Source organism: Papilio xuthus, unplaced genomic scaffold (genome assembly GCF_000836235.2).
Source record: "Papilio xuthus unplaced genomic scaffold, Pxut_1.1 DF826938.1, whole genome shotgun sequence".
Taxonomy (NCBI): Eukaryota; Metazoa; Arthropoda; class Insecta; order Lepidoptera; family Papilionidae; genus Papilio; species Papilio xuthus.
Window position 1 is genome coordinate 3,495,918 of NW_013531711.1, and position 25,277 is coordinate 3,521,194.

The window sequence follows — 25,277 nt, forward strand, 5'->3', positions numbered from 1 at the left end:
AGGACGAAAATGCGTACATGCACTTGCGTATTTTAGTTAAATTTTAAAAAAGATCGCAAGAGATTTTAAATCATATTATATAATCACTGCTATTTCAAAATGAATAGAACATAAAACAAAGAAAGATTTATGTTCTAGTGCCTATATTTATTAGTATTTATGTCAGTCTCTATAGAACAGACTCTCCCCATAATCCCATGGGCATCGTGAAAGCTGACGGTAATGTATGCGATGAGCTCGCAACCTGCCACTGTTTATCACTATTTATACACACATACTGTATCTATATCACCCTTTTGTGAGATGCATTAGTGGTATGTGTTAGCCACTTTAAATCTGCTATAAATCTGATAAGATACGTATATGTGTAGTCTCATATAGATAGAGGTTGGGAAATAAGTTATAAATTATGTCACATAATATATGTACCGTAGAAAATAAACACAAATCTGTACGATTCACAATTTATGTTCAAAACCCGAAAAACAAAGTTAATATTGTTTCACACAATACCTACGAGAAAGGTTACGTTTGAAATCATATCGAACAATAACCAACGACAAACACTGTAGTGGGACTTCAAAGTTACAAAAAACGAAGAATTAAAAATGCCAGCGCACTAGGAGATTAAAAAATTGCGCGTGAAAGTGCCACAATGCCCATAACTCGTGCGGTGACGGCCGTGTGGAAAGGCCCTCTGGATACCGAATGCCAATGCAGTGCCCGGAGGGTTGGGGATTATGCACATTCGACTGCGAAACATCGGATTTAGAGTTTAAAACACGAAAAATCTATTACACCGTTCGTTGTTTGTATCCAAATAGCGAACAAAACACTTACAATTTTTAACGCTTTTTGTCAACTCACAATTTATTAACTTTTAAAAGCTTGCACTCAAGCTTTTAAGCCGCGCGCTGTATTTCTAGCAGACGAACTATTTTCCAGTTTTAATGGGCCAACGAAACTCTTTTCATAGTTTTTTATAAAGTGCTTTTGTTTATCTTCACAACACAAGAATATATTATAGTAATCTGCTATCGCCTTTCCTTCAATAATATTAGGGTTCTATGAATTTATGAATATCATGTCCAAAGATAATTACCATAACTGCTTTCCAGACGATTAGGCAGCCGTAGTTTAATCGCTCACAAACCAAAACTATTAAATTTCCTTCAGAACTTCCGCGTATAGATTACGTCGAAGTAATGTGCATACATTTATGCACATCGTAAAAATAATTGTGATTACTTGGATGTGGCAGGACACCGCAGCGCCCGGTAGCGCGTGAGTACAACCACACTTGCCTCACGTCACATTTCTATCTCGGCATAAATTCGGTCCGCCGCACCGCATCGCACCGCGCCGCACTAAACAACGCCTCGGAGTGCTAATTTTCGCCCATGTTGTTCCAATTTTCACCAATTTCCCTCGGAAATCGCCCTCAACTCCGTACCCCGTAAGAACCCGTACGGAATGGATTAAACTCACGTAGATATCTAACGAAGGGGGAGTTCGTTTACTGAACAACTTTTACGAAAGGAGAGCTCCGGTTCGAGTTGGCGTTTGAAATGCTCGTGCGGAATATTAAATTGTTTAAGCGTTACCTTTGACGTTCCCTCATGTGCTTTAGCCACGTACCGTGATAATTACTCTAAGTTAATCTGCATAATGTAACTTTGGCTCTGTTTTCAATAGCGACGTAAAGTCTTTCGTCGAGCATTATCACATTGTAGCAACAGGAACGTTTCATTACAGAACTTCAACGAGCAATAAAATGTTTAAATTTAGCTAATTTTAGCGACAGTCGCACTTTGTAAACGGTCACATACATTTAGACCGCAGCAAAGAGCATAAAGAGGAGCGAAATCCGCATTCCCGAAAATACGTTGCACTCTTAGTTCGCTATTATTTACACTGGGACGTGAAATAAGTTGTGCGAAATACCACTCGAGGCGAGTTGAAAAAGGACAGTTTACTCTTTCAATAAAGAGTTCTCTGGTAGTTTGGCGTCGGCGGCAATATTGCTTCCTCGACCGGGCCATTCGGAATGCTCAGTGCGTTATAATATGCATTAAACGGCACCGTCCCAGCGGAAGCCTGTAGCGGCGCTCGAGGTGGCGGCAGACAATGAGAAACGAGCGTATGATGTACCCGCAATGCGGGTCCTGTCTTCCTCCATTCCATTTGTTTTATCACGCCTAAATCACTGTTGCCAGACAACTTTTGTGCGCTCCCCAGACTTTGATAAAAGTTTGACATCGCTCATGTACACACGCGCTCACTCCGTTTGTCAATGGAAGGGAACCGAGCTATCAAAGACGTTAAGAGTATTTAGAAGTTAACGAAGTTAATTAAATTCCGCGAGTTAGACGTCAACGCCGAGACTCTTTAGTATCAAGGGCGCCTTTGTTAACAAACAAACACAATATTAATGTTAACGTATCTCTCAAACACAGTACCATGTTAACAAGAGACTATAAACTTAATTACTTCGCGTCTGTTTTATAAAATAGGCGCTCATGGGGTAGTCAGTTTAAATTAAATAGATAATAACTGCCTGACGATGATGTCAAAGATCTTTCCTATTTAAAAATGTAGTACTTACATACTCTCTAGAAATTAAATCCATAATTAAGTGAACTTTTAGTTATTCAATTAGTTTTGTCATCAACATAAATAAAAGTAAATATATAGGGGCTTTATACTATAATAATTTATGTCTGAATGTTTCAATTCCAATTTCGATAAATTTAAAGAAATTTAATAGTTCCTTCACTGCATACATTTTTCATTTCCATTTCTGTCTAGAAAGAAAGGATATTAAATTATCATTTGCTTGGATAAAGAATAAAACAAGGAATATATGGGAAATTAAATCGTAGGCTGTAGCCGACGGGACGGGCTTTGACGCCAAATGCTTTGAAAGCTTCTATTAAAAATGATTTAAAATTCACAGTCAGCTTAATGGTGGAGTCCGACAACTGATATCATTTGGTGACCTCATCGCAACCAAAGTCGTGTACGCTCTTTGACGAATGCAATTCAATTATGCTCGTTTTAATAACTCCAATAAGCTTAGATTATTAGTTTAACTCTTTTATACGAAGCTTTAACGTTAAAGTCTCATATTTATTTCGTATTAAAAATGTTATTCTTTTACTATGATTGGTATTCAATATACTTTGCCCAGTGTTTGGTAGACAAAACGTATTTTTTTAACAAATAATTTTAGCGCTTAACAATAACCAAATAAATAGTAGTTGTAATTACTGTCTTCCGTTACATTTAAACAACTCATCTATTGAATTTAAAAAAATGTTTAAATCGATTAAATCATCAAATCTTATAACAAAACGAGTCCAATCCACAGTATCTCTTTGCTGAGACATGTTACTATAAGATATGAAATAACTAAGGTTAGTTATCAACTACAAAGCTAATATATGACAGATTATAATATTATATGATAGATTGCTTGAGTCATGAGATTCCGCAGCTGGTGATTTTGTAATTTTATTTTTATTTTATATATGAAATGTTTTGTATTAAGTATATGATAAATAAATAAATAAAGGAATAATATGACCAGATATACCATGATTAGGAGTCCTTTTTAGCACGATTAGCTGTTTACAATAAAGAAAATCCCGTCTGTTGCCACCAGACTATAAAAATTTACTTCCCTTATGTGGCCGCTGCTATACGATATGTACAACAGCCAATCTCCAAGCTGATTGAGACTTTAATGCATAAGTAGTCAGTAAACTGAAGTTGCAACCATGGCAACTAAATCGACATCACATATCATTTTGTTAGACCGCATTTCATGTTTATGGAGAAACTTGGACTTCATGCACTTAAGCAAATGGGTTTCCGATACTTATAAGAGTATTCGCAGCGGATCGCTAAGGTTTATGCATGCTAAGTTATTTTGAGGATTATTATTCACTTCGCTACGGATGTTCGTGTTGCAGATTACTTCGTAAATGTATAAAGCTTATTGTTGTTTGTGTATCAGTTAATGATTATTTTGGCTTCTAGAAATGTTAATGGGCCTATTATACTACATTACTCAACCAATTTTTACTCAAAAATTTTAAACCAACAAATTAAAAATTTCTAATTAAATAATAAAATAGAACATTATATCAGAAAGAAATGATTACGGCGCTTGTAATATTACTTGAAGTATTGTTCGATAAGAAGACAAGATGCAGTAATTAGTACCCTTGATAATTAAGCTTTTATCTGGTTAATTATGTTGGCATTTAAATTTACTTGTCTAAAAACAGCATTGGACATTGCGATGTGATTTGTCATAACAGATTCCCTTAACAACCAGGATATTGAATAAATTACATAGCCTAAAACCTTCAATTCCATTGAAAGGTCCTAATATATGTATATTTATACAGAGGGATCGAACGAAGTGTTACTAAATCAGAATCAATTCAATTTCATCAGACATTGAGTGACAGCTATTGCTGAGCAACAAAGCAATTAGCAATCGTCTTAATTAGCATTCAAATCGCGTCCGACGTGAATAAACATTGATTTTTTTGCAGGGGAATACTAATGCGTTCACTTTCGAACGCTTATCGCACCCGCTAACAGCACCAACGTTTTTTGCATAAAACATCTCATCAAAGGATTGCTAAGGTGCCACAGTATATTGAATATCAAAAGGTGCACGGTCGAGAAAGTTTCAGGGGAGGCGGAAGCACAGCGGCATCCCTAATGTCGGCCACCGTCAATTCCTCCTTTAAAGTACACCTATGGAACGTGTCCGGAATAAGTAAAGCAAATTTTTCTATAGAGTTTTTGATACTGATTCAATTTTTATGGAATTTATTTTTAAAATATTATATTTGGGGATTGTTAAAAATTCATCGTGGGTGTGTAAATGCCTTTATCCGATATTTATATTTGAAAGGAACTTTGAGAAAAATGGTTTGAATGATTCTTTTCAAATAAATATTTATGATATTGAGGATATGTTAAAGTCATTGATAAACATATCTTTCTTATGTTGTTTACATACTAATATTAACAATTATAACAAAATTACATAATCAAAATTAAAACGTTGGTACATTGTTGCTTTTACATCTCAACCTTTAAATTTTATATTGCATAACAAAATTAATCTAATGCTTAAACATTATTTTTTTTATTCAAAATGACAAATACAGATCAGTACTTATACACCTTAATATTCATATTGATTAGAAACAAATTGTACAATATAAATCGGATAACCGGTCCCGGATCGGTCCTATGATAGTCGCATAAAATTTCTAACGACGAATCTCATAAAATTGGGACGAGAACTCGTAGGCAAACGTTAAAAAGCCAAGCTCTTCGATTTACGGCACTCATAAAATACATATTGCGATTCGTGATAAAAGTCCCAATCGAATTTGTTCATGCTGTCAATATCGAAATTTATCTTTTCTAATTTAGGTATTTAACGAGGTATTTCATTGCGTATGCGTTCTAGCGTCTTGTTGCGTGTTTCTTATTTTATATGTATCGTAAAAAAAAACAGTAATAACCACATTTTTTCTACAGTTATGTTGAAGAAGAAAACTATAACTCCACCATATACTAAAAAAACCCAAAACGGTGTAGTAAAGGTCCAAAGAAATATGTGGTTTCGTGCTTTTCAAGATATTTTTCTTAAAATACATTTTATTACTTGATGGATTTTTCTAAAGATAAAAAGCCTTTTTTGTGAAAAGGAATACAGATAAACGTTTCTAAAACCGATTAGGTCGACAAATCTATACGTTAAACGGGGACTTCTTTATGAAAAGCAATAAAGTTGTTAGAGCTACTTTGTGTTTGGGAATTTATACTTTCTGGAATAAAACTTATATTGTTCGGGGATCACAAAAAAGTTTTCACTTAGGCATGTCGATGCTAACTCTTTATTGCTTTCAGATATTATTTCTTTTTGGTGTAATAAAAGAAAATATCCTTTCCATGCATCCTCTCATCAGGAAAGTCCACTTCCACTTCCCATCCTTTCCTTATAAGAAAAAGGGTGGGAAGGGAAAGAGGACTGAGTGTATTTAGTTTTATTTTTAGTTTGGTTTAGTTTTAGTATATAGTTTATAGTATTATTTTGGTAGTTTAATTAATTAGTTTTATAAAAGAAAATATTTAATAAAATTTCGAATTTCTGGTACCTAATAGAAACGTAGATTTGCTAGTCAAAAATATTGCAGAGAAATTAGTTGAAGAAAGATTCAAAATTAAATCACCAGTGGCGGAGTTACGCTGTATCACACATAAAAATACGGACAAATTAATAATCTCCTCCTTTTTGAAGTCACAAAAAATTAGGACGGTTCAAATTATTTTCCGAGGTAATCATTATTAAGAATATGAAAATATTAGTCTCCATTATTTCTTGTTATAAGTTATAACGAATCACATTCAGACATTGTAAATGGCTGCAGTATACCAGATAATTTGTCTCCAAAGACTAGATGATTTTGGCTCCCTTTGACATTTCCGTGCGAGGATTTCTCGTTTGACGTTTTCCCGGTGAATTTCCTTATGCGATTCGTAACTGTAGATGTTCCTGAGGGAGCGGACCCGACACATCAAACTTAATATGGAATTGTTTAATTATTTTGCCAGCCAGTAATAGGAATTAATAATCCTGTGAGATACTTAATATTCAATATTTTTTATTATAATTCTACTCTCGAAAAGAAATCTAGATAATTTAAAATAGGCAACTAAAGTCATTGCGTGAATTTCAACAGCTATTTTGTGTTACGACAGTAGAAAATTACTCCTAATATTAATATAACTTTGGCGTCTATTAAGAAAAGCCTGTAACTGTTTTAGAAAAAAATACATCCTCTATTATAAAATATAATTAAACATGTTTAACGTGTACTTGCAAAGGATATTGTGTAATAATGTTGTGAATCCGTTTATAGATCGAGCTCAAATCGATAGGAAAACATGTAGAGGCCAGGGCCCTCAAAGAAGGCTAAATATTGGTCTACATCACAGAGCACTTAACACGTACCCGCCCGCTCCGGGAGTCTTCAGTTGACACACGATTACGCATGTAAATCTAAGTTTACTTAGGAGTTTTGACGAAAAATGTTAAGGAAAAGAGTGTAGTACGTTTGCCAAGTTTTTACGATTCAGTTTATTTGAAGACTTAAATGGATGTTTCGGTTTTAGCAGTAAAAGATTTTTACGATGGGCTCCAGTAAGAGAATTTAAAAAGAGGGGTTGAACATTCATTTTATTATTCACTATTACCACAGTACTACTAAACATGTAACTAAGATATTTAATTTTTATTTAAAAACTTTAATATATAAAGCAAATAATAAACAAAAAATGTTAACTTTTCCAATACTAATGTTTTACTTTCTTCAAGCCATTTTACTCAACCGTAAGGTAAGTAAAATATAACTGTCATTAGGTCTCTGAGTAAAGAGCTTGTAATTTATATCTACAATCCACATTATACGATACCTTAACGCTTAAATCATGTTACGGGGACTTAGTAAACAGATTTGTGTCGGGAACATCTGCCTCCCTCTTTTGGTTGCTGGCAAATACGCTCAATGTTTTACGTAAATGCTTTCTCTTGTAAATTCTATTATCGTATCAGGTGTTTATTCAATAATATCTGATTTTTGATACATTAGACAAGGAAATTACACATCTCGAATTCAATTTCCACTGCCCTAGCAACTATATAAAATATCTCACAAAAATTTTTTTTCAAGAAGAAGGGATTCTTCTTTAAGTTTTCAAATATACGATGTATGTGTATATAAGTACTACAAATCTTTAACTTTATTAAAGTAATATTATACATACTTCTCATTCATCATCAGCTCACTGTAGTCCCCATCGAGGGGCTTGGAGCTTACCCTGAGTTAAGGGTGATAAGGCCATAGTCAAGCACGCTGGCCCAGGGGGTTAGTTGACTTCACACATATCTTTGAATTTCTTCTCAGATATGCGCAGGTTGCATCTCGATGTTTTCCTTCTCCGTAAGAATATATACTTTTCATACTGAAAGTAAACTCTTGTTTCATCTAACGTATGTGATTGATAACATGGAAATAGTATTCAATAGTTTAATGAAATATGTTCACTAATAAATCGATTTAAATCACTACCGTAGTCCTAATCGAATAAAGCCATTGAACGAAGACGAGTGAACAATTCAAGCAAAAGCAATTTCATCATTCCATGTCAAAGGCTCAGAGGCAATAACATGTAAGTATAGAGACGTAGTTAATGGGCGGAGTGTGTTACTTCATACGATATTCAGCGAACATAATTACTTGCGCTTGTTTGCGTCAATCTGTACCTTTGCCGCGATCGGTAAAACTAATAGGCTGTGACGTCACTCGTCTTTCTGTGCCTACATTCACTACATAAACTCATGCTAAATAGCGACATACTTGAATTAAGAGCACTTACCTTTATTTAACTATTCGATGCTGTTCACTTATTTATAAGTAAATAGCGTATCCATAATGCATCTATTAGTCCTATCAGTACGGTTGTAACTCGTTTTGCCAAGTGACTTTTTGTGTTTCCAACTCTGCTAAACAAGACCTTAAAATCAAAGACATTTAAAAATGGTAGACTCCACCAACAACAACACCAGTTGCACGAATTTCCCAACTCAACCGGTGAAAAACCGACGTTTCGTTATTTAGACGTATTCAGATGTCCGCGATCACGTATGTCTTATGTTTAGAAAAAAAATTACTAAAATAGCTCTAATCAAAAATCGCATTTTTTGACTTACGGTTGTTTTCGTAGACGCCATCAACATATGTACGAAGAATGAACAGTAAGGCACAGCTGTTAGTTGCGGCCGATCAGAACGCATAGCTACGGTCACACGTACGTTTATATTATTGTACGTAACCCGGTTAGGTAATTTCGCTACATGCCTCTAATCCAATTAGCTATTAAGATTCGTGTCCTGAATATTAATTTAATTCGTGGATCGGCCTTTGTAAGTAAACTGCAGAGGGTCGCCCTGACCTGACATACAATGAAGGCTTTCTCGCTCTAAATGGTGTGGCTACGTGCCCAATACGGTTTCAGTTTGTGAAGATTCCGTGGAAAATCTTTTTCTTCTTTTTTTTTATTTCGTTAAGGTAAAAGTTTCCGAAAACACAGGTCGCCTTCTTTATGAGTTGGCGAAGTTTATTTTAGTATTCGAGTACCTGTTTAGATTGCAAAGCAATCCGGGAAATAAATTGGATTTTTTTTCGAACTTGCCAATGTGTACTTTGTTTAAAATCATTATTTTATATATGTAATTTTAATTAAACTTAACTTGTACTTAACTTCTTGTAACTTAGTGTACATGTCATTCATAATATTTGTCATAATCGCGAAACGGGAGTGTGAAAATGATACTTTTTTCTATAATATTTGTATAATTAAAAGTAAATAGTAGTTACATATTATCTGAATATGGGCTCATAAACGTTCAAATTTTTTAAGGCTATCAAAGATATTAAAAATATATCAAAAAAGCTATCACTAGGAAAGGTGTTTACTAACCCTTAGAGTCGACATGATTAAACTGACTCACACACAATTCGTAGTTTAAAAATATATAACGGAAAACATTTTGTCGTTGTTGCGATCAATATCTCAATCTGCGAGGTGACTTTCCGCCGATGAGGACTCAAATTAATTGACGCTGTCTCTTTGATGCGCCCTTACAATTTATCACTTTGTTAGACAAGCTATTTATAAATGTACAACGTTTTGATTTCCTGAATTATTACGTTGTTTTAACTAATTGGGACGTTTTGAAATTATGAAAACGGGACACGACTTTATCAATACATTTATTACTTATTCTGAATCGATTACGCGCAACAAAGTATTAGATTTACTTCACTTTAAATAATTAATAGGAAAATTAAATCTTTGCTTTCATTCAATGAATATAGACGCCATAATATTAGACACTAAAACGTCATAGAATACTTTAATAACGATATGATTTTGAATGTTTAAAAAAAACGAAACATAATACCTATTGATAATAAGTCTTATATATCATTAGCTCACTATACGTCCCCACAGAGGGGCTCAGAGCTTTCCTAAGTTAGGGGTGACTAGGCCATAGTCAACCACGTTGACCAAGAGCGGGTCGGTTGACTTCGCACACATCTTTGAATTTCTTCCCATGTTGCATCACGATGTTTTCCTTTACCATTGGTACATGGCGGGATTCGAACCCAGGACCTTCAGATTACAAGTCAAGTGCTTAAACCCCTGAGCCACCGACGCTCTTTACTATAATTAGTCTTACTGGTTATATATGTTAAGATACATTAGTATGTTGTGTTGTACATATATAAATAAGAAATGGCAAACAACTAAAGCGCAATAAACACGGCCGGGCCTCGCAGACCTCACTAATTGATCCCCGAACGTAACGAACCATTTTAATTTCTTCTTGCGGTGAGACGGTGCCCTTTGGGGTCACATTTATCAAGGGAATACCCGTACCTATAAATGTATTGTTAGGCATTTCTCTCTATATACCCTTGTTAATGGAAAGGCAAAATAATTTACGCAATTATTTATAGTTTATTTTTCTTGAATCTTTTGTAGAAATGTTCAATATAATTATGATTAATATCCAAACGCAAAATTAAAACAAAACGATAATTGATATAAAAAAACGGCTAAACACTCACGTATATTCGTCCGGTGGCGACACCGACTAGTTTCGAGCCCATCGGGGGCCCTTCATCAGGATGAGTGGTACTTGTATTATTTCGCGGACGCGGCCCATCGCTCATTTTTTTTATATCAGTTTAGTATAATGTCTCACGAAAGTTTGAATAACTTAAAACGATAATTGTTATAATATTAAAAATCGTATTCTCTCGCGTTCACTGGGTTATATGTAAATTAATTGATAAATCTTTGATAATGTCTTAATGTGTCTTAAAAGAAAGTTATGAGTATACATCTACGTCGTATTCCGTCATATATTCGTGAACTAATTGTTTTATTTTTGTTTTAGACGAGGGCAAGATTCATAAGATCGTGCAATGGACTCGCAATGGAGACAATCAATCGGCGTTATTGGACATATTCGACGTGACGCCCGGAGAACCGATTCAGGTATTTATGAAAAAAATGATATTTGACAATTTTCACTGCCGAAACAATTTTACATAAACATATTATATTCAAAGAGAACATTATAAAAGCCTTATGAAATTATGGACATTGTATACAATATATTGTATATTCTTACTTTCTTACTAATATTATAAATGCAAATGTTTAGATGAATGGATGAATGGATGTTTGAAAATATCTCCAGAAGGGCTATAAAAATCTTGCTGAAAATTGGCATAAATGTAGAACATCGTCTGGAAAAACATTTAGGCTACTAATAAAGTTTTTTTTAATCCGCGCGGACGGAGTCGCTGGCAATAGCTAGTAATATGTACATTGTAAACACGATATTCAAAGATCAAACACCGTACGGAGACATGTATGTAGGTAAAATTAATTCACTGTATAAATAGCTGTTCATAATTAATACATTATAAGTTAATAACTAGGCACATGAAAGAGCTACTGAAAAGCTTTTGTACGGATTTAACTTGAGACGCTTTTAACTACTTACTTTACGATTTCCGTAACTTAACATTACTGATACTAACTTATAATACGGTTATTAGATTCCAGGCTATGATGTTTGATATACCACATAACTATAAATTGTAGTTAACAATGTTAAAAATATATATATTAAATTAGTAGTATATAATTATATATGCTAAAAATGTTGTAGACAAAAATCAATTGTGAAGACTTAATTTCCTCAAAATTTTGGGGATCGCGGGTGGCCATAGTCGCATTGGAAAAGGATTATCAGCCAGTTATTTCGCATTTAATTAAGACTGGTTTTTTGTGCAGGCGATGGCGTTATCCCGCGCGCACGGCTCTTTGTACGCTGCGTCGGACCGACGCGTGTTGCAGCTACGCTTGGCCCTATGTGCGCGCCGCTATGACGCGTGCGTGCGCTGCGCCCGCGACCCGTACTGCGGCTGGGACAGAGACGCCGCCGTCTGCCGCGAATATGTGCCCGGGTGAGTGTACTACATCCTATACCCACTACCAGCAAATTATTCTAATGTTACATATTGAACGGAGAAATTCATAAATTGACTTGTAATGCGTCTCTTTAATTCTCCATGTTAAGGTGACATTTCTTTGCTATTTGTATTCATTAGTGTCTTGTCATCTTTCATTCTTCCATTCAAACACAACAAGCTAGATAAGTTAAAGCTAATCAAGATACAATTTACCATTTGTACAAACGAGTAATCTATTTATCGTTATCCCACCACGCACATATCGTGTAACAATATGTTCTCTTCTTCTCTCTTATAATATTAACTCCACTCCTATCTCTAGATTGATACAAGACGTTGCTAACGAAACGGCGGACATTTGCGACTCTTCGATATCCCGTAAGAGCGTATCAGCGACGTGGGGCCAGAGCCTGCACCTCGGCAGCTTCGTCAAGATGCCGGAGGTCCTGCAGCCGCGCGCTATCACTTGGTACCACTACTCTAAGGACAAGGGACGCCATCCTATTACATTTAAGTGAGTAACTAAAATTGTCATTCATACTTTTACATATCAAATTTTATGTCACCGCTCCACAGTGAAATATATCTCTTTATACCAGAGATTTTATTCTTTCGATATAATTAAAACTTTATAGCTTAGTAGTGTGGTAGAGAATGTTAGTATATAATTTGCCTATTTGATAAAATTAATGTTACGTTAAGTTTTTGCTGAAAAATATCAATATGCTTAATTCTATCTTAACTCTACATTCATATTTAAAATATAGTTAGAACAAAAAGAAAAATTACTCGGCTATGCAATTAAAGTATTTAAGCTTTCGTTTACCTAACCAACTTAAGCACTTACACTAACTACTATTTAATCTCAAAAAAGAGTGTTGAAACTTGTCGTTTTGTATGTTTTATTTCGTAAAACTAATCCCTGACGTGGAATAATGAAAAGCTTCAAAAAAAACTTCAGACTTGACGCGCTTACCAAAAGCGATTTAAATATCAACACGAAAAATTTCGTGTGTACTTTCGAATCTACATTACGCCCAAATAATTTCTACACGTGTGTCATAAAACCACCCGGCCATAATGAAGCTCGAAGTTCAACCCTCACCTATACGAAACTTTTTAAAGCATTAAATTTCCTCCAAAACATTGAATGAGTCCATATTATTACCAGCGGAGAAACGAAACGCCGAATAGAAAACGAATGCGCTTCAAAAAAGAAATTTCGGAAAACGTTTAAGGTAAAAGAACACGCGTGCAACGAAGTTAATTAGTGTGTTTCGAATCCACTGTTATCGCACTTCCTCTTGTATAATTAAAATGCAAGGGGCAACGCGAACTCAAGGCTTTGTTTGTCGAGTTTCATACGCCTGTCCTCTGTTTTTCTGTTTAAAGGGGTGAAATTAGTTAAAACTGTCAGTACTTCTTTTGAAAATACATGAAAGTGTTTTTTTTTTTCAATTACAACAGTTGTTTTACGCTCACACACCTGTAACATCAAACGAAATATAGTGCAAAAGATGTATTAATTTCCCAAACTTTCTAACTGACGGATTATATCGTCTTATCCCTTCGAAGTATGCATCACTACGTAAATAAAAACATTTTTTTAAGAACATGTGGCTAATTAACCAACAAAATGTAATGTCCTGTTATTTATTACAGCAAACCAGAGAAATACATAGAGACTTCAGAGCACGGCTTGCTTATCATATCTGTGAACGAGGGAGATGCAGGTAGATACGACTGTTGGCTCGGAGGATCTCTGCTCTGCTCCTACAACATCACCGTTGACACTCATCGGTAAATAAAATTATATTACAAAATAACTAAAACAACTTATTTGTAATATTTAATTCGACTCCATTACTTACATCGTTTTAAACCTACGTATTTCTTTCAGATGTTCACCTCCAGAAAAGAGCAATGAATATCAAAAGATTTATTCGAATTGGTGTCATGAATTCGAAAAATACAAAACCGCTATGAAGACATGGGAAAGAAAACAAGAGGTAAATTATTAATTCAAAACTATAAAGTTGTAGGAATATTGTTAAAACTGTATAATTGTGTATTATTAACAAAGTCAATAACATATTTCTTTTGTTTCAGCAATGCGCTCGTCAGAATGACTCGAATCAGAATACGCATCCAAACGAAATAGTGTGATAGCTCCTGAACATCGCCTATCTCATGTTCCAGTCGGTTAATTACTATGCAGGAGCGATCCCTGTTCCCTATCTATCCGCCGGCCTCAAATACTTCAATATATTCTCGTGAGAAAATCCGTCAACAATCCGCTCCAATATAAAGTGATTTAACCAATTCAAAGATTTTATTCAAGCTAAATAGTGCTAAAACTCAAAATATATTACATTCAGTGACTTTATAAACTAACCAAATGTGCATCGACTTCATGAGAAGGTGATTTGTTGAAAAAATGGACAATTGAAATTGTAATTGAGCGTCTTATAGTAGATGGATTATAGTGGTCAGTTTAAACTTTGTTCTTTGGATAAGGTAGAGATTTAGGTAACTGGTGAATTACTGACGTAATAAGTGTTGTAAATTCTATAATAAGTGCTTTATTTACAACAAAAAGCAGAGACATATTTCCATTTTTATAAAACAGATAATCAACATTTCGTAAGTTTTATATAATGAATGAATTGTTAACTTCCTAGATTTCTGTTTGAATAAAATCTCTAGTGATAGGAAAGGTAATGCAATACAGTAGTGTGTTATGGTCCTATGTTATATGAATAGGGATATTATAAATTTGATATCAGATCATTTTAAAAGCTCAGAGTACCTGTGTACTGAGAGAATAAGATACGTAAGCGTGACGTGTCGCTTGTGACGTCACTGCGTGGCCGCCATTCTAAATCTCCGAGGGTTGTGGGAGGGTATGCCTCATTATTTTCCCCTATATGTGTAAATAGTTAACCCTGATTTCGATCTACCTATTAAAGTAAGTACTTATAGGATGCACGTCCTTAATTATAATGAATATAAGTTAAGCCTGTGATATATAAACAAATTTGGTTAGATATGTTAATTTTTAAGTCGATGTGAAATGATAAAACAAAAAAAAATAAACACTAAATTATTGTTATAAATACAATTGCGATTGCGCCGGATATTTTTAAAACTGTCTAATTTTCTGTGAAACAAATCAATTTAACATTTATTCATAAATTTTCACACACTTTCCTGCATTATAACTTGCCTTGTAGTTATTATTAGTTGACGCAAATAAACTAAGCAGTTTATATTTCCATCGCTTCATTATTGCTTTTGAATATAGCTTCTATTAGTTGAATAAGATGTAAAAAGAGTACTTTAAAACTATTTTAATAATTTATATACACTAATGAATATATAAACAAAGTTTTTAAGTAAAAACTACGCATTAAGAATATAGGGAATATCATAAAGTCATATGTTTTTTTCTAAACCACATATAAAACATTGATAGAATGCATTAAATAAAAAAAAATAAATGAAATTAATAAATAAATAATAATAACCACAATCAAAATTAAGTTATTCAAACTTTCGTGGAACATTATAATAAACTGATATAAAAACGGCTAACGTCGTATTGGTTACCGCCACCAGACGAATGCAAGTGGGTGTTTAGCCGTTTTTATATCAGTTTATCAAAATTAACTTGATCAGGATTTTTGGCAATAAGCAATAACTTATTGCCAAAAATCCTGATTCCGCCATGTACCAATGTGTAAAGAGCGTCGGTGGCTCAGGGGTCAAGCACCTGACTTGCAATCTGCAGGTCCTGGGTTCGAATCCCGCCATGTACCAATGTGTTTTTCGATTTCTGATTTACATATGTACATTTATCCGACGTTCTTACGGTGAAGGAAAACATCGTGATGCAACCTGCACATATCTGAGAAGAAATTCAAAGATATATGTGAAGTCAACCAACCCACACTTGGCCAGCGTGGTTGACTATGACCTAATCACCCTTAACATAGGGTAGGCTCCGAGCCCCTCGGTGGGGACGTACAGTGAGCTGATGATGAATAACTTAGAAGCTTTGTTTATGTATATAGTGTAATATTTTAAACATTTACCATGATCTCAGAGAGAATCCAGTACCTACGAATCAGAGACAACTAACATATCCTTTATCCTTATAGCGCCAAATTTTTCAAATATATTAATTTTAATATTAAAAATCAAGAAAACCTATTTATTGTAAAACCCTTAATCACTATAGCTTATGTATAATCAATTTATCAGCAATAATTATTTACTCTCAGCAAAGCTTGCTCACTGAGTCACAATGTATGTAAGGACAGCGTGGATGGTACTTTTTTCTTGTAATAAAAACATGTCTATAAAATTTCGTGTAACTTTTAAATACCTGTCCTCACAAACAATGATACTCTGTTAATTATTGTAATAAAATTTAATGTTATTATTATTAGTAATTGTAGACAGTGTTCTAGTAAATATTTCTGCATATTTTTGTACAAAGATTTGATCTTAATGTTCTAGATTTTAAGTACCGATAACATGTCATCCTCACTTAGTACCTATTCGAAATTTTGCTCGATTCCATATCATAAGTTAATGTACTATTTAAGAGCTTGTATTTATTACTATAACATTTATATTTATAACGATTAATAATAAACGAATTGCATTTTCGAGAAATCATTATTATACGAAATATTTTTTCTATAGATTTATTGTGAAAAATAGTGAATTTTTAATCAATTGTTCTTTTTTTAGCTTTTTTAATGAGTAACATTGTTTTATTTATATAAAGTTTAATTTGTAGTATAATGTTACTAAATTACTTATTGTTAAATTTAATTTATATTTCATTAATATAGATATGCGTTCGTTGCGAAATCCGTCACAAATTAGAAATCAATATATTAAAATGCAATCAGTATTGCGTTGATTCAGACCTCGTAAATTAAATATTTATCAAGAAAATAAAAATAAGAAAAAAACCAATTCATGGCAAAAGTCCGCAATATATAGGTGCTTGCAGATTCTTAATTTTGCTTGACAATTTTATATAAAAAAATACAGATTTCATATCATGATGTACATACATGAAACTCGAAATAGATATAAAAAAAAAATTGGTAAGGAATATCTGAGCTTTGTCATTTATTATGTAACTTAAGATTCGGTACTTAAGTATTGTAGTTATAAAACTTACGATTACCCGTCTTCGGGGATAATCTTGCGCAATAATTATAGCTAATTTACTTATCGTCTGTACTAATCGAATAGCTCTGTAAATTCCATATGTTACTATAATATATAAGTTAAACATTTGTAGTGTTAAGGTTTTATAATAAATCTATGAAATGTATCTTGCATATACCGAAGTTTTTATTTAAATATCCTTCTTCATAAACAACAAGACTTACACGATTTAAGTGATCTCGAAAACATGTCAGTATCAATGAATTTAAGTAAATATACAGCGTCGGTGGCTCAAGGGTCAACCACTTGACTTGCAATCTGCAGGGTTCGAATCCCGCCATTTACCATTGTGTTTTCTATTTCCGATTTACATATGTACATTTATCCGAAGTTCTTACGGTGAAGGAAAACATCGTAATGCAACCTGCACATATCTGAAAAGAAATTCAAAGATATGTGTGAAGTAACCAACCCGCACTGGGCCAGCGTGGTTGACTATGGCCCTTTACTTAAAGTAGGCTCCGAGCTTCTCGATGGGGACGTATGGTGAGCTGATGATGATAACATTTATTACACGATAGATTGTTGGAAAGATGGTTTAAACATTCCATTAAAGGAAAACATGCTCAATTACTGAACCATAAAGCACTTATTCGAGCAACAAATGTTATTTTATACACCTTAATACTTTATCTCCAGATCGTCGCTACTTGTGTTCAATTGAATTCATCATACATTTCAAAGTCTCACCAAAAACCAACAGATAAGTCTATGTATCAAAAAAGTATTTTTTTTATTTTCCAAAAGCACAATATTTTTAAATAACTCTAGAAAATAAACTTCTCACGAGTCTCATAACATTATAATAAAAAATGACACAAAAAACTGCTAAAAGAGATGTTTTAAAATAGTTACAATCTATCAAGTCGCATACCGAGTTGACATTTTCGTCATAACAGAGCTAGAGGGTGTTGCCCCGACGAGGGGAGACCGGCCAGGGGAGAGGACTATAAAAAGTGAGGGCGCGTAATTATATAGTGCCACTAAACTAATTTCACGATACATTGCCGACGAAATCTGTGCTTGGCACCGCCTCGCCTGTTGGCAAATTGTGATTTTTCCTTAGTAACGAAACGTCTGATTACTATTGTTTGGTGTTTCGTATGAATTGCTAATATCACACTACATGTTGCTACACAAATTGCTTTTGTGATGAAATTGCGGGTTATATATTTTATACACAATGTAGTTAAGCGTAAGTACGAAGTACAAAAACATTATGACATTTTAGCGTCAAAAATTGCTAATGTTTTATATCTATAATTTTATACATAGCAAAAATATTTCTTTTAATGTCATAATTAATGAGAAAGACAACTAAGTTCTTAAACACGTTTAATTTATACTATTACCTTGTTTTATTAATTTAAATATGTACTCTTACTTAATGCTATGGCCGAAAGATATAAATAAAAAGAAATATTTGTTTTACATGTACATATCAAATTAGTTCGTATACTATTAGATTGATACATACTAATTAAGCAATTACTATCGTATTGTTAGAAACTAGCGCTTTACTAGTTGCAAGTTGTTCGTCTCTCGCAAGGCTCAGATTAGTCGAAAACTTTGCAGATTTGTCAAATACCTCGCACTAAACTGCAACTAACTAGAACGTGTTTTGTTTAACAATGCTCATCCGCACAAGATGCAACATTAATATATGAAACAACATGGATTACACGCTCCTAGCATCGCAATTCAGTTTGGAAACTTGCACATGTAAAATATGAAACGAACACAAAATAGTAATAGAGTATTATAGAATTAAAGCTCACTATCGACATTATTTAATACAGTCCTTTTATTCGCTTAGTTTGTTTAGGCCTTTTTTTTTAATCATAGAATTAGGTCGTCCACTACATCCTATATCTTAGGCGAGTGACAACGTCGCGAAATATGGATACACACCGTCAAGACTAAATTCGTATACTAACTTTGACGTTTGTGCCTTTCAATTTTTTTTTTATTTATTAAATCTATTAATAAAAGGGAAGAAATGGGAGCACCACATCAAATGGCGGGTGTACAGAATGTGGCGGTGGGCCGTGTAATATCTCATTTCACGGCGGCGCGCGACTCCGCCAACGGACTTCGTCTCCATTAAATAATTACACGCCGAAACCTCGGGCACAGGGTAACGAAGTAGTAAACTTGATAGTGGTGTATTAAACTTTTATTGCTTATATGTAAACTAGCTCTCACCCGCAACTCTGTCCGCGTATTATTTTAAAAAATCTTATTTAGTAGCCTACGAGTATGTGTTCTTCCAGAATATGCTTTACATCCATGACAAATTTCATCGATATCCGTAGAGCCGTTTTGAAGATACCTTCTAACAAATATCTTTCCATCCATCTAAACATTCGCATTTATAATATTAGTAAGATATAACATATGTAGTGACCAATATCTCAGCGAGAATGGCGATAATTATTTGAATATCAAATTTAAAACTAGGAAAACTAAACTATTTATTCGATTTCAACGGTTTATTTATCGATAATTTTAAATAAAAATTCAATTAAAAGCACCCTGAACAAATCTTATTAGGATTAAACATTAAAAAGGCAGGGAAAAAGGTTAAAGAGATTACGTCATGTGTGCTTAGTTCCCATCACTAGAAAGTAAACGGGAAGCGGGATTGCAACGAGAGGTCAGCCGAGTAATCCTTTATTACATAGATCGGCGCGGGATGGGCTGCGGTGTCCCACTCTCGTAAGCGCATTACCCGAATTAACAATTAGTCATGCCCACGTCTGGCAACGAAGTTTGCACAAATTTACATAACAATAAAACCCTTCGTACTCCAGACTGCTGGGCTGATTTTTAATATTAATTGGATCACGATCGCGCACCGTGGAAAATGCGTACGAACCGAACGTTACGTTGCGGTCAGACTGAGGTCACGAAACGCGTGAACATTTTATTTTCATTGCAACAGAAATGTTTTAAATTGTACATTTATTTTAATACTTTAATGGTTTCGTTTTATTTATTTTTAAACAGTAAATGATATTTTAAAGTTAAAGTACTAAAAGAGTCATATCCCAGTGGAAAATTTTACAAATTGCACTTAAAAAAACGAAGTTTAGACATTACTAATATTATTAATGCAAATGTTTTAATGGATGGATGAATTCTCGAAGAAATATAGCATACATGTAGAACATAGTCTGAAAGAACACATAGGCTACTAATTAAGATTTTTTTAAATTCCGCGCGGACGTTGTCTCGGCCGACAGCTAGTCAACTAACTCGTAATATCATTAATAGCTACTATGCTGATAAGCTTCGCACACTGTTTATTGTCTTGGACGCATAAATATGTATAATACTACTTGAAAAACAACGCTTGACAAGCGTACAGGAATATTTAAACTTTAAAATCAAAATCTATGAAGTGATAACGTTGGTAACAATATAGAAGCCGCATCCACTCCCGCTCAAATGGATGCCGATAAAAGCTCGAAACTAAATCGCGATCCGAACGAACAAGAACAATGGCGTAGCTCAAATTGTAGCATTGTGAACGCGCGGGCGACGCGTCCGCGAAGAATAGAGTCATTTGCCGCTAACAACATTAACAGCCATAACCCTCCAGCCATCAGTTTTTGTTTGTTAATCTACAGGAAAGGGCGTAACTCATTTTGTCATCTCGTAATTTAATTTCACTTGAACCCCCGCTACAAGTTCGGTCATGTCTCCGCCGCGGCCGCACCCTGCGCCCCGCGCCGGACACTCGACATACTAATTAATTTACGTAATTTATTATCACTGCATTCGCGGATAGCCGAATTATAACTCGACTAAATTTAATACCAACCAAAAACATACAGCGCCCGCGGTTTCGGTAGTATTTACGTATAAAAACGTATAACGAAGCGCCATAAATTTCAAACTTTCCGTATCCCGGCAATATAATCTCGTCCAGACCCAAACATTATTCGAGAACTTTAATTTCCTTCCACAATAAAAAGCCCAGAAGCCGTCCCTTTCATAGGTAACTGTAGGTATACATTTGGAAACGCTTAAAATGCAATTTTACACGACCGATTTTATTTATGACCGCCAAAAATGTAAAATGCAAACGTTTTATGGGGCTCAGGAAAAATAGGAAAAACAAACAATGCCTCTCTTATCCCAAGACAGGGGATGTCGGAACATATTTGTCCGTTTTCCGCGCTTTGTTGGGGCGCCCGAGCGACTACACGTCTTTGAATACGAAAGGAACAGGTAAACGCTTGAAGACAACACTTTGTTCCTCTCGTTACACTTTTTAACATAAAAACATCAATATAAAACATAGAGTCTGTCAAAATTAAATTAAAAATCTCCATTAAATTTATTAATACAAAACAGACTGGCGTTTTAAGACCCTTTGCAATGAATTGAAGATTCGTATGACTGATAAATTTGATTACTCCGCTTACAAAGAGATTTAATTTTGATAAATCAACGTTTATTATTAGAGAAATTTATTGTATTTCATTCGAGATGAATTTCGTCAACGTTTTCAATTGGGTTCTAAATTTTATTAAGACAATAAACAACTCAACTAGCATAAACAAATGAATCTATTCTTATATAGAAAGAGAATTAACTATATTTTGATGTCTTATGCGCACCTATTGTATGTAAATAGAGGGTCGTTGGTCTCTTGGGATGGCGAGATGGGAAGTTAAGTGTTGAAAAATGTAAAATATTTAAGTTGCAAAAATGTATAATAAGAATGGCTGAGATTACACCTTGTGTTCATTTATTTTTAACGCGGCGGCGGGAGATGGGACATTTTTATTGGCCTGCGCTGTAGATTAGTTTTGTTCTGTGAATTTGACGCATATACAATGAGCTCTATTGTTCAACTTTCCGCGTATGCTTAGCGTACAACTGTAATATAAATTTGAAATGGCAACACCCTGCATAACTTTCTCCCCAAAGAATAGATGCGTTGCGTATTGCACCTGTTTAAGGTACGCGGGCTTTTGTTATATTTTACTTTATTTATTTACTTGTAATATATAATATTATATATATGTTTGGATGAATGGATGTTTTCAAGAACGGCTCGATGGATCTCAATGAAATTTGGCATACGTATAGAATATAGCCTGGAAGACCATATAGGCTACTAATTTTTTTTTTTTAAATGGCGCGCGGTAGGAGTCGTTGGCGACAGCTAGTAAAATTATGCGTATGTTTGAATGGATGTATGGATGTTTATTAGAAAGCGTCTCCAGAACAGCTTAACGGATCTCGATTAATTTTGTCATGGATGGAGAACATAGTCTAGATAAACACATAGACTACTAATTCAGTTTTATTTTAATACCGTGCGGACAGAGTCGCGGGCGACATCTAGTACCAAATAATAGAAGAAAACGAAGATATTCTACCTGTTTGTCTCCTCCGCAACTTTGTCCGAAATTAAGGACGAATCAACCAACGCACAACGACATGAAAGAAAACTATAAAACGCAAACGACCTCAATGACAACTAAAGAACGCAGGACAACTACCAAACAATAAACACCCAAACATTCACGATCCCCGATATATCAGTAGCCATACATTGTATCTAAACATCGCAAGTAAATCAAACGATGCGTCGCTACAACGCCATCTGTTAGGGCGCAGCAGAAACGGTGCTAACACTATCATTAATGTCTTAAGGTACATACTTTAAAGTCAAAGATTTACATCAGATTTTCAACAAAAGAGATATGTAATAAGTAAGTGGTGGACATGTGTGTGCCACGGCGTGCATTTGGTTTGCAAATGACGATGGGAAAACCGACGACTGGGCAAAATTGAAATTATTACACATGTTAATTATGGAGAGATATACTAACTTTGAGTTTGTACAAAAGTTCCTTTATTCCTATAAATTATTATAAATGTATAAAATTTAAACGTCATCGATCTCCCATGAGCAATTGGAATGATCTATACAAACGGGATAGAAACGTCGCCGCCATTTGGGAATTTGAAATTCTGCGAATAAAATCTGAATTATAGCAAACAAGAGTGACATTCTGTGTCCAATTCGAATACAAAAGTAAAAATATGAACATGTGCAAAAAATATCCGTCGTATGCATTTGGGAATTTTGCGCGGCGACGAATTTAATGCGAGGGGAGTCTAATATTAAACCTTGGGGACACATCACTTTTAATATTTGGCCTGTCCTGAAGGGATTCTAAATTATTTACCAAATGAAAAGGTAATGGTCGAGGAAGAGTGCGAATGAAGGTATGCAAATTTTATATATACATGTATTGTTAGCTATAAAACGCGTTAAAACGTGTAGCCATGCTCTTCGTTGTAATGAAGAATGCGAGCTTGCCGAAACACCGCAGCAATATTCATATCAGACAAAGTGAATTTCGTCGTACCGCGAATATTAGAAATTATGACACGAAAATGTACATCATACTTGTACGTTTATTTACAATATTTTAACGCTAATACGTTAAAAGGTAACACTGTCATCCACCTACTCGTAAATTAACCAAATGAACAGACATAACAACCATGTAACTCGAAATGTGTCTTGAATAGAACCAAAATGTAACTTATTCTGAATTAATATGCATAAAATGTTGATACTTTTTCATTGTTCTCCAAAACTTGAACTTAATAATAGGTATCGATGAATACGAATACGAATAGGTATATTATATCTACGCACTTTCCTTAACTTATGCATGGGACATTGGAACACAAGCTTTTCCAATCCAAGACAGGCAAACCGTAACATTAGTCTGTGTTGTAAGTAAATGAGAATATCTTTCTCAAAATTTTCATAGCCTTCATTTCATTTAAATCATTTCGTTCCTATCAAAACAAAGTTAAATATTAACGACGCATTTCTTAACAATACCGAGGGTGTTTACCAATTTAGTTCTCCGATTAAATTAGAACTGTGCATTGGGCAGAGTTGAAATGCGCTTTCTGAATGCGCACCGATGGGATTTGCTGCGAAAAATCAGTATTAATTCGTACACGTGTCCGTATTTAGGGGAGAAAGGGGTGAGCGGAGTCACGGGTCGTAAACAGTCACGCATCGCGGCGCCGCGGCTAATGACGGGTCGGCAGCGGAGCGACTTTCCACGACCATACATCACCAACCACGACTACCTACAAACGCTTCGCGCATTAGTTATCGCCCTGCATTTTAATTGATAGCCCACCATTTATTTTGATACAAGTAAACTAATTCTAATAATTAAACGAGAAAATCTACCTGAATTTAATAAATGGTTATTTTTCAACTTCATGTATTGCATTACTTCAATATTTTATAATGCACTAGTTGTCGCCTGCGACTCCGTCCGCGTGGATTTAAATAAAGCTATGTTTTGAATTCACCGAAATAGAGAAGCCACCGCTACACATAGATATCAGCAATTAAATATGCCTTACCTACACGACGCACATATAGAGAATATCTCCCCTGTATATGCGACTACTCCTCTGTCAAACTCTTTCCCATACTTTCCTTATAAGAAGAAATTAGGCCTCCGGCACGCACCCGCGACCACGCGGATTTTAAAAAAATAGTATCCCGTGTGTTCTTAAAGACTATATTATACATCTATGCCAAATTTCAGTGCAATCTATTCAGCCGTTCTATATCTTCCGTATCTCAATACCTTCAAAAAACATCCATCCATCCATTTAAATATTCGCATTTATAATTTTAATAAGATAGATACCTTAATTTAACCTGGAGTCGGTTTCGTTCTAGTTCTGCCTTGAACGTAAATAGGTCTAAAACATCAGACAGTCACCGACTCCGAAATAACAATAATTGTAAAGTGTAGACATATTTCAAGACGGAAAAAAATTTATTGCTTTCGGGGGGTTTGTTCATAC

General features: G+C 34.5%; 1 protein-coding gene and 1 long non-coding RNA gene across 3 annotated transcripts in view; one reads left to right on the top strand and one right to left on the bottom strand.

Annotated features, from left to right (window-relative positions):
• Sema2a (Semaphorin 2a) overlaps positions 1 to 15,219 on the top strand; it is a 303,390-nt gene extending 288,171 nt beyond the window's left edge. For both annotated transcript variants that reach the window (XM_013317426.1, XM_013317425.1), the window contains 6 exons: positions 11,063 to 11,163; positions 11,971 to 12,143; positions 12,472 to 12,663; positions 13,812 to 13,949; positions 14,050 to 14,158; positions 14,259 to 15,219. In XM_013317426.1, the coding sequence (XP_013172880.1) occupies positions 11,063 to 11,163; positions 11,971 to 12,143; positions 12,472 to 12,663; positions 13,812 to 13,949; positions 14,050 to 14,158; positions 14,259 to 14,315 (770 nt within the window). In that variant the 3' untranslated portion in view covers positions 14,316 to 15,219. The remainder of the gene's footprint in view (positions 1 to 11,062; positions 11,164 to 11,970; positions 12,144 to 12,471; positions 12,664 to 13,811; positions 13,950 to 14,049; positions 14,159 to 14,258) is intronic.
• Positions 1 to 25,277, bottom strand: part of LOC106121684 (uncharacterized) — a 51,741-nt gene that overhangs the window by 14,643 nt on the left and 11,821 nt on the right. The window lies entirely within an intron of this gene.